Source organism: Mangifera indica, chromosome 15 (assembly GCF_011075055.1).
Source record: "Mangifera indica cultivar Alphonso chromosome 15, CATAS_Mindica_2.1, whole genome shotgun sequence".
Classification (NCBI taxonomy): Eukaryota; Viridiplantae; Streptophyta; class Magnoliopsida; order Sapindales; family Anacardiaceae; genus Mangifera; species Mangifera indica.
This window is the reverse complement of record NC_058151.1, coordinates 14,079,032-14,094,177: the sequence shown is the minus strand read 5'-3', so window position 1 is coordinate 14,094,177 and position 15,146 is coordinate 14,079,032. Positions and strand designations below refer to the sequence as shown.

At 32.3% G+C, this 15,146-nt stretch overlaps 2 protein-coding genes and 1 pseudogene across 3 annotated transcripts; all 3 read left to right on the top strand.

The window, feature by feature from the left end:
* Positions 1 to 2,445: 2,445 nt before the first annotated feature.
* Positions 2,446 to 5,570, top strand: LOC123197286 (plant cysteine oxidase 2-like). Of its 2 annotated transcripts, none has more exons than XM_044611509.1 (5): positions 2,446 to 3,074; positions 3,867 to 3,985; positions 4,088 to 4,250; positions 4,828 to 5,049; positions 5,141 to 5,570. In XM_044611509.1, the coding sequence occupies exons 1-5, from the start codon at positions 2,804 to 2,806 to the stop codon at positions 5,263 to 5,265; spliced, it is 900 nt and encodes a 299-aa protein (XP_044467444.1). In that variant the 5' UTR covers positions 2,446 to 2,803; the 3' UTR covers positions 5,266 to 5,570. The 2 variants fall into 2 exon arrangements, with proteins under 2 accessions (XP_044467444.1, XP_044467445.1); XM_044611510.1 differs by having other exon boundaries at positions 2,448 to 3,074; positions 4,831 to 5,049.
* Positions 5,571 to 6,902: 1,332 nt separating this feature from the next.
* Positions 6,903 to 8,088, top strand: LOC123197538 (annotated as a pseudogene).
* A 4,638-nt stretch (positions 8,089 to 12,726) lies between these two features.
* LOC123198323 (probable WRKY transcription factor 72) lies at positions 12,727 to 15,033 on the top strand. The gene is made up of 5 exons (XM_044613009.1): positions 12,727 to 12,907; positions 13,002 to 13,091; positions 13,192 to 13,710; positions 13,805 to 13,918; positions 14,005 to 15,033. The coding sequence occupies exons 1-5, from the start codon at positions 12,794 to 12,796 to the stop codon at positions 14,887 to 14,889; spliced, it is 1,722 nt and encodes a 573-aa protein (XP_044468944.1). The 5' UTR covers positions 12,727 to 12,793; the 3' UTR covers positions 14,890 to 15,033.
* Positions 15,034 to 15,146: the final 113 nt, after the last annotated feature.

The following is a 15,146-nucleotide window of genomic DNA, read 5'->3' as shown; positions in this document are numbered from 1 at the left end:
AAATTAATTAGGGTTTTGAATGTTGATCATGGAAAACTCTTTTTATTATTTGCATATGGTGTTTTGACTTCATGGAATTTATGATTATTTTAGCTTCATATGTAAATGTGTAAAGTATTTTATTAATGTTAAAACACATCCCCTATGTTGAATTGCGTTTTAAACATAAACATAATCCGGCATGATCTCCACATGTCGAACTATTTCATGTGAATTTTTGTTTCTACTTTTATTTTTAATTACCTTTATTATAAATAAATAGGGAGAGTCTTAACGTTTCTTACCTTAATCGTCTTATAACCAGTGAAAAAATTTAATATATAAAACTATTTTATTCACTATTTTGGAAAGATTAATCCAAGAACCTATGAAAGTTAAAAAGTTTTTGGTTTATCATCAAATTTGGTCGTATATTATAACTTGAATTCAATTTGCAAAAATCTCAGTGTTATTCAACAGATGCAAAATTTTGGTAAGAAATGTTCGATTTTCATGAATATATTTGGTTTTCAAATTAAAAACTTAATAATTGTTAATACATTTTTCGACATTGAAACCCGCTTATCATTTAACCCTAATTTTCTTTTTTCTCTTTATATATACATAGAAAATGTTTTATTTATATTTATTAGTTATAACTTGGAAATTTTGATGATTCTTGTGATTAGAGTTCATATTCATAAAGTGATTTATATTTAATCTCTAATTTACAAATTTTCTTGCAGGATATTTTTGGTAAATTTCAAGATGGGATTCTAATTTTCAACAAGATTTGTGAAAAAAAAAAAAAATTTGAAAGGTAAGAGATAAAGGTCCTCAAAATTTATCCAATGTATTATTTATTTCCATATTTAGATATTACTGATTCATCAGAAATTAAAAAAATATAAATTAGCATGTTAAAAAATATATATATATGCATAAAAATATAAATAAATAAATTTTATCAATTTAATATTATTTATTAAATAAGAAATTTATGCAACAATGAAAATATTTATTTTTTTTGTATAAATTAAATAAATAAACTTTCTTTTTATAGTTTATAAATTACTAAATTAACAACTCAAAAGTATCGATATTCTTCCTATACATCAATTTTTATAATATAAAGTTTTCAGTTATCTAAATAATAAAATTATATGTACACAATTTCGAGTATATAATTAGATATATATAAATAATATGTCATTATATAATTGGATAATTTTGAATTAAACATAAAAACTGTTTAATTATATAATAATATATCATCTGTATACCTAATTATATACTTAAATACATATACATATAACATTGTTCTTACCTAAATTGTAACAATTTTCTTAATACACCTCTTGAGTTGAATATTTCCATAATTAGAGGGCTCTGTCACAATTATTGAGAACAAGCAAATCAGCTCTCATGCATTTGCAAAACCAGAAAACAAAAAGCTAATTTCTCTAATTATTACCATAAAATATGGTAATATTTTAATAGTTTCTGTTTGAAATTAATTTGGTACAAATTTGTACTTTCTACAAAACATAAACATGTTTAAGGATGTTTTATAGAAACCATTTTCAACCCACTTATTATTTCAACCCAAAATATTATAAAAATCATTTTTCAACCCCTATAAATTAAAAGATTTAAAACTCATATTGAAATGGTTTACCCGAATTGGGTCGAACTATCATGACGATATTACTATGGCTAAAATCAATTATGGATGAATAAGGAACTCAAACTAAGTCTTCTTACATGTGGCTCAACATATATATATATATATATATATATATATATATATATAGAGTTTAATAAATATATTTAATTTACATAATTTTTATTATATCATATTGATATAATCAATTTGAGTGGTTAATCATAACAATCAAATTGATTGACCTAAGGATTTAATCAAATGAAGGTTATGTGGGTTTAAAAACATTGTTCATCGTATCAAATAATCAATATATATTTATATTACAAAATATCATATTTATTTAATAATTAAAGGTAATGTTTAGAATTTTGAGATAACAATCAATAAAAGTATTAAACTATCCTTTTTTTTTCTTATTCAAAATCACTAAATTCCTAAATATTTTTATTAAAATATAAAATAAATATAATTAAAATATTTATTTTGTTTTATCTTAACAATACTGTATTATTATCATCAATAGAAGATTACTGAAATATTTGTATCCCTTATCCAAAAATCAGTGTAGTTTCTTTAATAAGAATATTGGATAGAATTCATCCAAAAGGGGTTTTGAAGAAACAAATCTGTATTATAAGCCAAAAATAGAAGCAATTTTTAGTAGTAAATTTAATGAAAAAATTATTATTAGCTTGGATTAGGGATCGTCATAGTAGCAAAAGTGAAGGACAAAAATGGAAAAAAGGGAAATATATAATTTTTTTCTGGTAGCCCATAGATTCAAGCAAAACCATGGCCCCTGGTTTTCACTGTCTCAACTCTATCTGCCTTTCACCTTTAACCCTGAGACCAAAACCAAACCCTCCCTTTATATATCATCTCCATCTCCTTCATAATCACAATCATCTACAGAGATAGTTTTCGCTTTCATATCTCTGTGATGCCTAAAAGAACCATAAAAAACAGTGCCTGTTAGCCACTGTTGCACTGTTTTTTATTTCCCTCTGTTTCTGTGTGTTCGTCCTTGGGGATGCGTAACTTTCTTGTTTTGGGTGATAACCAGATCGAGTTTTGACTTGTTTAAGTGGTTTATGAAATACGCATCTCTAGTTTGTGTTGAGTCCTCTGTTTGGAAGGTGTAAAAGGTTGTGTTTTTGAATGGGGATTGGGACGACTTTGGTTGATTTGAAAGGAAAAGAGTTGAGTGAATTGCCTTCGGTTGCTGATAATTCGAAGAATAACAGCAACACTCATTCGAATTCAGTTGCGAGTACTACTAAGAATAACAATTCAAAGAAGAACCGGCGACGACAGAAGAAGATGTTACCTGTTCAGAAGCTTTATGACACTTGCAAGGATGTGTTTGCCTTTGGTGGGCCCGGGATTGTTCCCTCTCCCGAGAAAATCGAACGCCTACGTTCTGTTTTAGGTATGTACATGTTGTTTATTTACTGGTTTATTTGTTATTTTTTTTCAGCGTGTTTTTTGGGGGTTACTTTGCTAGAATATGAAAGTTCGATTGAAATGTGAAGGTGATGTGCTCAAAATTGATTGAAGTTTTTGTTCTTACGTGATGCATTTATGAATTCTGGTTCAAAATCATGTATCAATTCTAATGTCCTTTGAGATTGTGTATGAGCTGACATCATTTCATGATTTTTTAGCAGTGTGTACTGTCTCTTTGACATTGATATTATAAGGTTTTTTTATGGTTGGAGTTTGTTCTTTTTTATTTTATTATGTTTTATTCCTTATTATACGGTGCATGCATTTCTGTTTAGCGGCTGTATTCATGCAAATTGGTGTACTTTATTGTACTTCGAAATATAAATATTTAGCAACTAGATCTCATGGTAAATGAATGACAGTGGCATTGCACTTTTTGTTGCTGGGTTTGTGGGTGGTAATTTGTAGTTATAATCTCTAGAAAAAGTTGATAAAACATAAGCAGACAATGTATAGATTCACTGTAATCATCTTGAGTGTGTAATTTAGGTGTGTTTTTTTTTTTTTTTTTTTGTGGCATTGAGGAGAAATGTCTTTCAAAAGTGATTCTGGAGTCTGACATGAATATTGTTCCGCAAATAGAAATGCTCCATAGTGTATATTTCTTCTATGTACTGACTTGAACTTTATGCTCCTTTATCTTTTTTAAGTTATTTCTTACTTATCCCAATTTGTTTGTCATTGGTGCTTATGAGATTGGCTTTATTTTTTTCAGATGACATTAAGCCAGAGGATGTTGGCCTGAATCCGGATAAGCCATATGTCGGGAAATCAGTGGCCCGTAGAACTCCTGCTATAACATACTTGCACCTTCACGAATGTGACAAATTTTCTGTAAGTAGTTTCATTTGAGGTCCTTTCAGGCATAGTTTTGGGAGAGGATTATTATTTATTCTTTCTTTCTGGGTGAGGCCTTGATTTCTCCTATAACTGCAGATGGGGATCTTTTGCTTGCCACCAAATGGTGTCATTCCTCTTCATAACCACCCTGGAATGACTGTTTTCAGCAAGCTTCTCTTTGGGACAATGCATATCAAATCATACGACTGGGTGGATGATGTTCCTTGCAACACATCTTCTATCACGAATCCCTCAGAAAGTAAGTTTTTTCATGGTATTTCTCTCTGCACGCCTAGTAGATTGACATATGGCAGCATTTACTTTTTCTTGTTGTTGCATGACATTTATAAATGAAAGATTTGAAAGATAGGCCGCCCTGAAGAGTCAGGAAGGAGAATATACAGACTGAAGCTATTGCTACGTGAACACTAACCCAAAAAGCAACAAGTTTAGCCTTAATTTGTGGGCAATGCCATTAAAATAAAGATCACAATGAAGATTATCTATGCCAGCAGTATGTGAATTAGACGTTAAATGAACTCTCTCAAAACATTTGAGTTATATTCTTGCCCAATGTGGCCGTTATATGCTGAATTCCATGTTAGAAGGAAAAAAAAAAGGTTCCCTGATCCTTTTCCTGAATTTGAATTTGTTAAAACCCCTAATTTTACATTTTAAAAAGAATCTTCTAAAAGCACGGGGTGTCACCTTGTCCGCCAGTCTGAAAAAATCAAGGGTGCCAAATACTGCTGAAATTGTATCTGTTTTAAGCATATATTCCTGGCTTTAATTAGAAAGAAACATTCAATAGATTTTTTTTTTTTTTTACCTTAAAGCAGTTCAGCATGCTGGAGTGCAGTTGGCAAAGGTTAAGGTCGATTCTGACTTTACTGCTCCTTGCAACACCTCAATTCTCTATCCTGCTGATGGAGGCAACATGCACTGCTTCACCGCAGTGACAGCCTGTGCAGTGCTGGATGTTCTTGGCCCTCCATACTCAGATGTTGATGGCAGGCACTGCACATACTACTTAGACATTCCATTCACAGAGTTTTCGGGTATGGCATTGCACCTTTACATTCAACTTTACTACCATCAATCTATTCACAGAAACAATTAGCATTTGACCCTCTGGTCTTGGAATTCCAGCTGATGGTGTATCTATGCCTGAAGAGGAAAAACAAGGTTATGCATTGCTTCAAGAGAGGGAGAAACCTGAAGACTTGGTTGTAGATGGAGCACCATACAGAGGTCCAGTGATAGTGAAGAAGTGATGTTGGCTGTCTACATCATCTTTCGTTCCAAGTTGTTAATGGCTGCTTCCAGTTCTATGCAGCATTAGAACTTTACTGTCATTTTCTCTTTCTGAGTTTGTTTCTTCTTTTTCAGTTTTTTCCTTTTCTTTTTTTCATTTGGTGGGTCATGAAGCACTTAGTGGTGCTTTTTCATTCTACATCTGTACATAAAAGGAGAGAAAAAAAAAACACAAAAAGAAAAATCTTGGAACTTCTAAGTGTGCACTGGAAGAAGTATCTCAATTAATGAGTAAATGTTAAAGGTGCACTTGTTTCTTTTTGTACATCACCACCCTCATCTGTCATTTCTCAATTAGCTGTCATTTCTCAATGACATGTGAGCTGTGGTACACAAAAATGGTGGCTGGGAAACTTGTCTGACATAACAAGCTACGTTTGGGACTTATCTTTAACAACAGTTTGCATTTTGGTGAACCTTTTTTGCTACTTTTGCCATTGACATTTACACTATTCCTGGTGGGCTGTTTTACTAATACAAGTCATGTTTTCCATATGCCATTATTATTATTTCTAAACAGTTGGTGGTTGGAGATCATCATCCTATGAACAGATTGCCTAGCTTGGCTGTGGCTCTCCATTTCCATGAGAGCTTGGATGTTGGTCTATTAATAGACAATATTTAGACAATTTACTTCTGCTTTTTGTGGAATATAGATAATTCCGTGTGGGGGTTAAAAGCTGTATATTCAGCACTAGAAAATTTTTTCCTTTTAACAACTGTGAACTTCTTGACAGTTGGGTTTTATGAGGTAAGACCCTCGCAGGTTGTAAAATCATCGTAGAGGGTCATCAGAAAGTCTACCGGTCATACCTCTTCTTTGTACGAGGAGAGCGAGTTGGAATTTTATACTAGCTCAATTGATTTCTAGTAGCAAATTTGGAGGGTACAACAAAAATTTGAGACAACGTAATGGATGAAGTGTTTATTCATAATCCAATATAATTTCATCCATTATTAATATATTATTGGTTTTGGACACAAAATTTTTTATAATTTTGTTTTTGAGTTTTGTAATCTAAAATGTATTATTGTTGGAGATATTTTTACATACCCAACATTACTTTTTTGATGTTACATCCATCTTTTACGAGACTTAATATCTTGACTGAGATTTGCCGTTGTAATTCAAATTATATTTTGATAGGTTAGGAGTTCATAGATTTTTTAATCAATCCCCTATCAATAGGTGACAACTCAATTCTCCAACAGAAAAGTGCTCATAATCTTGTATTATCATGCACAAAAACCTGGTTTATATGATTGGTCATTGATTAATATCCCCAGGCTATATGGATTCTATAGGATTCTCAACGCTGAACTGTGTATTATACTATTATCCATTGATCTTAGAGCAAGTTTCAGCTTGTTTTCTATTCATCAGGTTCGACATTGAACCAGCCAGCCAGTTTTCTTGATACCATCACATCATGCCCGACAGGTTAGACAAATCATAAGCCGGCCTTCAACATGCATTGCCTTGTACATGTACGTTCTTGCTTTGATTCAAACGAAACCAAAACTGTCCACAAAATTCAATGCAATTCTTTGGCTACCATTGTAGAAGACTGATCTCTCTTTCTATATCTCCTCTCACATGGCTTTTTGGTTCTTATTCTCTTTGCTTTTCTCTTCTTTTCGCTCCAAGTCTTATGCGGAGCTCATAACTGCTCTTCCAGGGCAACCTGCCAATGTCTCTCTCAAGCAGTATTCTGGTAACATTGTAACGGATGCTAAACATGGCAGAGCTTTGTTTTATTACTTTGTTGAAGCTCAATCTCCTGATCGTCTTTTACTTCCCTTGACATTGTGGCTCAATGGAGGTTTGCCTTGATTCATTTCATGTTCACAGCTTTACACAACTTTCATTTCATTATTTTTGAAACTCTCTTTCTTTCTCTCTAGGTCCTGGGTGTTCTTCTTTTGGTTTTGGTGCATTCATGGAGCATGGACCTTTCCCACCAGGAGTCAATGGAGAGCTCATTCAGAATAAGCATTCATGGAACTTGAGTTAAGTACCTACTTTAGTATTACTGACTGTTTCAGATGTAATATATAGTCTTCTTCTAATGCAGACGTTAAATGTTGTGCAGCATCGAACGTGTTATATGTTGAATCAACGTTGGAGTTGGATTTTCATACTCAAACACATGCTCTAATTACATAGATTGGAATGATACCAGGACTGGTAATGCACTTTCTTATATTTGAGTATCCATATGTAACATTTTGGTCTAACAGTTCAACTCGTGTTTTAGACAAATAGTTTATTAAAATTAAGATACTATCCGTTTTAAACTTCTAATTTATTATTGTTTTGCTTACGGGATTTCCACTTAAAAAAAAAAGACTATTTAAATAGTTTTGTATTAACTTCTCTAAATGATGTGGGCATTTTGTTTATGTTTTGCTAATATAGGATTTGTCTTGGATGTTACACACATTTGTGAAGAGAAAAGTTGATAATGTGGGTTGCTTTTTGTGGCATGGATTGCAGCTGAGGATAATTTGAGATTTCTTGTGAACTGGTAGGAAGAATTTCCACAGTTCGAAGATTCTGAATTCTTTCTAACTGGAGAAAGCTATGCAGGTAATTTAAACATAAAGTGAATTGAATTTCAACTTTTGAAGTTTTCTGATATGCTTATATTTTGATTTCAGGCCACTACATTCCACAGGTTGCAGCCTTGATAATGGAGTACAACAAGCAGCCTAACATAAAATCCATTAAGCTCAAATCCATTGTTGTAATTACTCTATACCAATATGATTTATTTGGATAACACTTTATCATTTTTTTTATTGAAGAGATAAAACTTTATTTTTTTCTATTAAAAAAACTTAATTTTCGTATTTTTCTATTAAGGAAAACGAACTTTCAGAATTTTCTATTTATAAAAGCCAATCATTCAATAGAAAAAATAATAATTTAATATTTTTAAATGTTGTTATTATCTGAACTTGAGTGAAAAAAAATTTCAGCTCAATTACCTCAAGCTTTGTCTAAATACAATTAAGCCAAGCAATAGCCAATTTGCCTCGATTGCAACCTTAGCGTGAAGTCAAAGGACCCAACTTGATGCTACACTTTCATGAACGGATTGAGCATACACAATAACACTTTCTATTATGTTTATATTAAAGTGGAAGATTTTGACTATGAGTTGTTAGAGAAGTCTCTTTGAGGTTTCTACCTCAACTATAAAAATAAATAAATAATTAAGTAGAGAAAATTGATGAACCCACCATTCATATCTTAGTCAATACTCAATACATTTTTTTTCAATCAAATAGATTTCAAAATCTTAGAGTATGAACTGGGCTTAGTTCATTTTCTTCAGTTGCCGGTAGATAGAAAAGATACGTTAAACTAACATGTTTTAGGTCAGATTGGTTGCAATTATTTATCATTTTCTTCTGTTACTTCATATGAATCATATTGTTCTAAAATTTTTAGGTGCAGATATTTCAAAGTTTTTAATGAACTGACAACAGATGAGTTGAGCACCAGATTGGCTTGACTGGGTCAAGGGTTTGGTTCAAATCTTTTCCCATCTAATCTTTTAGATTGAGATATAGACACGATTAATCCAGTTCAACTATAATTTGAAATATCTATTAATCTCAGTCAAACTAACCAATCTAATCCGAGTTTCAAAAGCATTCAAAAGATTTTAATTTTTAAATATCCGAAGCTAGTATGGAGACACTAATTTTTATCTCTATGTTGAAAATATCAAGGCATTTTTATCCAAAAAAAAAAGATGGTATATACTATTGAAATATAATGCAAATATAAAGGATGGAGGTATAATTAAATTGATGGTTAGAATCTCATATTGAAACAATCAATTCAATGCCAAATCTAAACCATTGACCAAAGTGAATAGATTAATCACAAGTTGGCATTAAAGTCTTGTGTGGATAGCAACTTGCTGGCGAAATTAAAAAATTTATTTCAGGTCTTAGAATATAACCTACTTGAGTTGACCACCCACTGCCCATATAATTGAATAATGATTAATCTTTAAGATAGAAACTTTATGTTAATGAAATTATAATATATATAGAGTAATTAATACTATATGCACAGACGGTGGAATTGATAGAATTATGTTTGAGTAATCTAATTGTTTATTTTATCTCTATTTTTTTTATAATTATCGAATCGTATGATGATATGTTAGTTTATTTACATACATTAATATCCAATCGGTTGTATATAATATACTATTGATAAATATTCTAGTGGTTGCAATAGATACCTAATGGTAACCCTGATAATTTTGATTTGCTTGATCTATATTAGGGGTGTGCAAACTAATTGAGTCGAGATTTGCTTTGTTTGAGCTTAGCTCGATTAGTTCATTGAGGGCATGAGTTCAGGTGTTATTGGCTCGAGCTTGAGATTGAGAGTGAAAGTGAAGCCTCGAGCTTGGTTAGAAAAATTATGTTCAATCTCGTGACTTATGTATTATCAATTACCACATATTCAAAGTCGTTTAGGTGTAAATGTAAGATTTTAAATTTTTAAGAGTTTGATAGTATTATATTTGAGCTAAATAGCGAGCTCACTGAGCCGTGCAATAGTGAGCTTGAGTTTAACTCGAGTATAAAGCTCTAACCATTTGAGCTTAACTCAACCGTAATCAAATCGAGTTTAGCTTAATATGAGCCAAACCGCGTCTCAAGAGCAACCAGACTCATTTGCAGGCCTAATCTATATAATTTTGTATCTATTATTGCTAATTAATTAACAATTTCATGTTACAATCAAAAATAAAACTTTGATAAACTGTATGTTCAAATTAAACAATTTCCTATCTATATAAATACAAGATATTCAAGTGATTGATTACTTACAAAACATTCAAAGTGAAGAAAAATCTCCTGAAAATCCAAAAATAAAACCTTGATCGATTGTATATCCAAAATGAACAATTTGCTATCATGTCCATATAAAAGGATATTTAGGTACTTGATTATTTACAAAACATTGCTTCATGACCCAAAAGCAAAATCTTGATACATTGTATGTCTAAAGTGAATTATTTCTTACGAACCCAAAAACAAAATGTTGACCGATAATACATAAAAAATATAATAAATTATATGTCCAAAACAAAACAATTTCATGATATAATCACGGACTGATACAAGTCGATATTAAAATAGGATATTCACAAAGATTACTTGATTACTTACAATAATTAATTGTGGTGGATAATATGGACGGTTCCTATGTGTTCACATGGCAATTAACACACAAGTCCAGGGAAATTAACAAGTAGGGTTCTTGATATTTGGTGTAGACTTTGAATTTAAAAAGAAATATAATTACTATGTCGTAATTATATTTCATCATGGATTAAGATAGAAGTGTTGTTTACTGGGTCCTCTTTCATCATCATGGAGTAAGATATATAACTAATTAAGACTTGTTAATTCTGATTATAATAAAATTAAGTAACAATGAAAGCTATGGATTTAGTTTTGATCTCATCTCCTTTTTTGTTTTACTTCACTGATTACTATAAAAAATTTGTGCTATTGAAAATGGCAAACATGGTATCTAAGGGACGAAAGGAGGGGGTCAAGGATGATCACTTAATTTTCCCTGAGGTTTTTAAAATTTTTTGCACATATATATGTTAAATACATTTTCTCTAATCATGATTCCCTTTTATCTAGACTCTCTTATATTTCATTGTTATTTCAAGTTTAATCTCTAATATTTTATTCTTGATAGAGATGGATTTAAAATGAACTAAACTGAAATATAACTAGAGCTTAATTTATTCAAATATCAAATAAGAGGGTGTTATCAATAAAGAAGAAGAAGTAGAATCATTAATGAGCCATTTTCCAGTGTGGAGTTCTAGCTAAAATTTCTTCCATTCTAGCATGATTAGTTCAAGTCAAGCATTGATTTTAGCTTGAACAGCTCAGATCAAATTCACCCTTACTAGTATGATACAAAGACCAACTTTGCATGCTAGTTGCACAAAGCTTGTAGCCAAACAAGAATTGTCATTAGAATTTGTTGAAACACTTTTAAACAAATCACACATCAACAAAGTACGAAAAAGATATTGGATTTGCATGTGCATCACATATCGACTGAAGATACTAAGATAAAATTGTTTAAATAGTAGTTTTTTAAACGGTCAAGTCTCATTTTAAGCTACAAAGCTTAAAACCCAAATCATATTTAAAAGTAAAATTATAATAAACTATGCATGTACAGTGGCATATATTAACACCAATTGAATCCAACCCTAATTGTCATGATAGTCTTTGTAAACCATTCAAGAACAGAAATTATGACTTGTTTCGTTCCTGTATTATGACTTTCTCTACTCCATATCCTGTATATAAAAGTTACAATTTGTCGGGTTTTCTTTTTTTTTTTTTTAAACTGTTTAAAAGTGAGAACGTCAGGATCAGAAAGTCTATGAATATGTATGAAAGTTGAATATTAAAATGGTTTATGTAAGCAGTAGATTCAGGTCAATGCTTTGGCATGGACATAAGGAAGAGTATGAATTATGATCAAGCCGTGTTGGAGAAGCGTATTGACCGGGAAGTTGACAGCCAAACAAAGGCTGCACCTGCACCACCACCATTGAAGGAAAAAATTAAAGCTGACCTAGCTGGCCATCCTCCATCCATGGCTGCCTAGCTCATAACCTTTGACTCTTAGCCATGTGACGGCGTCTTGGTACGAAGCTTCAAAGATTGTGCAATAATATTCATCTTCAATATAGTTTATCATTATCAGGATAATAAAATACCTTTACACATGTAGATGGAGATCCAGTTGACATTTTGTATTAATGGGAAATGAGAGATGGCCGGACTGGATCAATGAGATTTGAACAGGTTAATTAATATTAATATTTAAGTCAAGAAAATTAATGATGGCTTTTTTTTAATTTTTTAAAGTAAAAGGACCAGACCAAACTTTCAAATTTTTATATTGAAAGAACTAAACTTTCAAATATTTTTATTAAAAGAATAAAACTTTAATTATTTACTGTTAAAAGTTTTAAACTAACCACATTGTTATAAAATAAAACAAATAATTAATTATGTTTATTTAGATCGTTCATTAGAAAATATTGAAAGTTTGATCGATTATATATAAAATATAAAAGTTTAATTTTTTCAATAGTAAAATTTAAGAGTTCAATCATTTTATTTAGAAGAGAAAACAAATTTTGGAGTTGATAATTTTCAATAAAACTGTGTGTACATAATTAAATACACAGATGATGTATCGTCATGTGATTGAAAGATTTTAAATTAAAAATAAAATAATATTTAATTATTTGATTATATATTTGTATTTCTGATTGAGTATTTAATATTAAGTGCACATTCAATAGTCTTATACCTTAGGTATTATTATTCTTATAACGTTTATTAAAGAAGAGAAAAGGGGTAGCCATGACTGTATATTTATAGGGGAATTCCTGTAGAGCTTCAATGGATCATGTGATTTTAATGAAGATGCCTAGCTTTAGAGGAATAGTCAAGGAAGAAAAGGGTGTTGAATCTCTCAGCCATGAAGAGGGTTGCAGTCAAGAAGAGTCTCCAAAGGTTTTTCTTCTTAACTTTTTTCCTGTTTAATAATTCTTTTCTTGAAGATTATGTAATTAATATATACATATTGACATGGAATGATGAATTTTAGGTTGAATTTGGAGGACAAATCAAGGAAGACATTAATGGCCTGAAGGTCTCTTCAAACAAACATGATGAAGACATAGCAGATTGCAAAGAGGTTCCCTTCTAATATTTTTTTTTCCATATGAATCATGCATGCGGATCGTGCCGATTCCCTGTAAAATTTTCATTTTGATTTCATTGTTGAATACTTATAGGAGGATGAGATTGAATCAGCAAAAGCTGAAATGGGAGATGTGAGAGAAGAGAATGAAAGGTTGAAGACGATGTTGGAAAGAGTAGAGAAGGATTACAAGTCTCTACAGTTGCGTTTCTTTGACATAGTGCAACAGCAAGAGCCTGCCAAGAAGCCTGTGGCTGAACATGATTCATCTTCTTCCTTTGATGAATCAATCGTGGAGCCTGAGCTGGTTTCGCTTTCTCTTGGAAGAAGAAGCAGTAGTGGCTGTGCTTCAAGTGAGGCTAAGAAAGAAGAGAAAACAAGCAAAAGCACAAGGGAAGAAGAAGAGCTGAAGGGCAGTTTGACTCTGGCATTGGACTCGAATAGTTCAGAAGAGCAGAAGGATGAGGCTGAGAAGGAAGCAACGGCTGGAGAAGGTTGGCCTCCCAGTAAGATGTTGAAGACGGTGAGAAATGGATCAGATGATGAAGCTTCACAACAAAATCCTGTGAAGAGAGCTAGGGTTTCTGTGAGAGCCAGATGTGACACCCCCACGGTAAGTTTCAATTATGATTTCCAAAAAATCATTAGTGATGATGAAAGTAATTCAGAATTCAATCTAAAGGCATAAGGTTTGCACATATCAACAGATGAATGATGGGTGCCAATGGAGGAAATATGGACAGAAAATTGCAAAAGGAAATCCATGTCCAAGGGCTTACTATCGTTGCACTGTTGCCCCCGGATGCCCCGTTAGAAAGCAGGTACATGACATTCTTAGACAAATCCTGAGAGGTGTTGGGTATGTACAAGTATCTCATATCGCTTAAATTATGTCTTTAAATTTCAGGTGCAAAGATGTGTTGATGATATGTCCATTTTAATCACAACCTATGAAGGAACTCACAATCACCCACTTCCAGTTTCAGCCACAGCCATGGCATCCACCACCTCAGCCGCGGCTTCCATGCTATTATCAGGCTCCTCCACATCTCAGCCAGGCCTCGGTTCCACAGCCGCCATCACCACTGCTGCCACAGCTTCCAATGGATTGAACCTTGGTACCCTCTTTGACAATTTAAGAACAAAACAATTCTACACTCCAAATCAGTCCTCTTCTTTGCTCCCAACAATCACTCTAGACCTCACCACTCCACCATCCTCCAGGTTCTCTCATTTTAACAGGTTCTCTTCCACCCCAAGATATCCCTCAGCAAGTCTCAACTTCTCTTCTTCTTCAGAATCCAATATGTTGCCAACGCTTTGGGGAAATGGATACCATGCTTATAATGGCAATACTTTGCTCTATAACAATCAAACTCAAAGTGGGAACATTTTAAGCCTTGGAAAACCATCCCAGGAACAGTTCAATTTTCAGTCTTTCATGGATAATAAAAACCAGCAAGCTGCATCTGCATCTCAACAGGCCTTGGCCGAGACTTTAACCAAGGCTATTGCGTCGAACCCAAGTTTTCGATCATTGATAGCTGCTGCACTGTCAACAATGGCTGGAGCCAGTGGTAATAGTGATCAACAAAGCGGAGGGGATAGTGTTTTTGGACAGAATTTGATGAATCAAAATGGGAAGGGTTGTGCATCAAGCTACTTCAATGGATTGTCATCTTCTAGTAACTCTGAAGCACCAAATTTGCTCCAATCTTCACTGCAATTTCCAATCTTTAAGAGTAGCGGTACCTCTAACACTATTCACAATAACAACAATCAGAGCAGCTGATGCTGTCAACTGAAAGTGTAAAACTTCATGCCCACATGAAATGATGGTGAAAATCAAAGTGCGTAATTTTTCTTCATTTTCTTAGATGTTTTACCGTGTAATATTTATACATAAGATCAGCAATCTTGAATTAGTCATGTTTTATCTTGATACACAATCTATATAGTTTACTTATTCATGGTGCTGAAAAGCATCAGAGTTGAATCTGGGAGAAGATTTCTTGATGATACACTTCACTGAATCTGTATTCTATTGTT

What these genes read in the sequence shown, in the direction of transcription:
- LOC123197286 (XM_044611509.1), top strand. Translation starts at nt 2,804, where the DNA reads ATGGGGATTGGGACGACTTTGGTTGATTTGAAAGGAAAAGAGTTGAGT. An exon ending in ACGCCTACGTTCTGTTTTAG is followed by an intron (nt 3,075 to 3,866) that starts GTATGTACATGT and finishes TATTTTTTTCAG; the next exon opens with ATGACATTAAGCCAGAGGAT. An exon ending in TATCACGAATCCCTCAGAAA is followed by an intron (nt 4,251 to 4,827) that starts GTAAGTTTTTTC and finishes TTTACCTTAAAG; the next exon opens with CAGTTCAGCATGCTGGAGTG.
- LOC123198323 (XM_044613009.1), top strand. Translation starts at nt 12,794, where the DNA reads ATGGATCATGTGATTTTAATGAAGATGCCTAGCTTTAGAGGAATAGTC. An exon ending in CCAGATGTGACACCCCCACG is followed by an intron (nt 13,711 to 13,804) that starts GTAAGTTTCAAT and finishes ACATATCAACAG; the next exon opens with ATGAATGATGGGTGCCAATG. An exon ending in GATGCCCCGTTAGAAAGCAG is followed by an intron (nt 13,919 to 14,004) that starts GTACATGACATT and finishes TTTAAATTTCAG; the next exon opens with GTGCAAAGATGTGTTGATGA.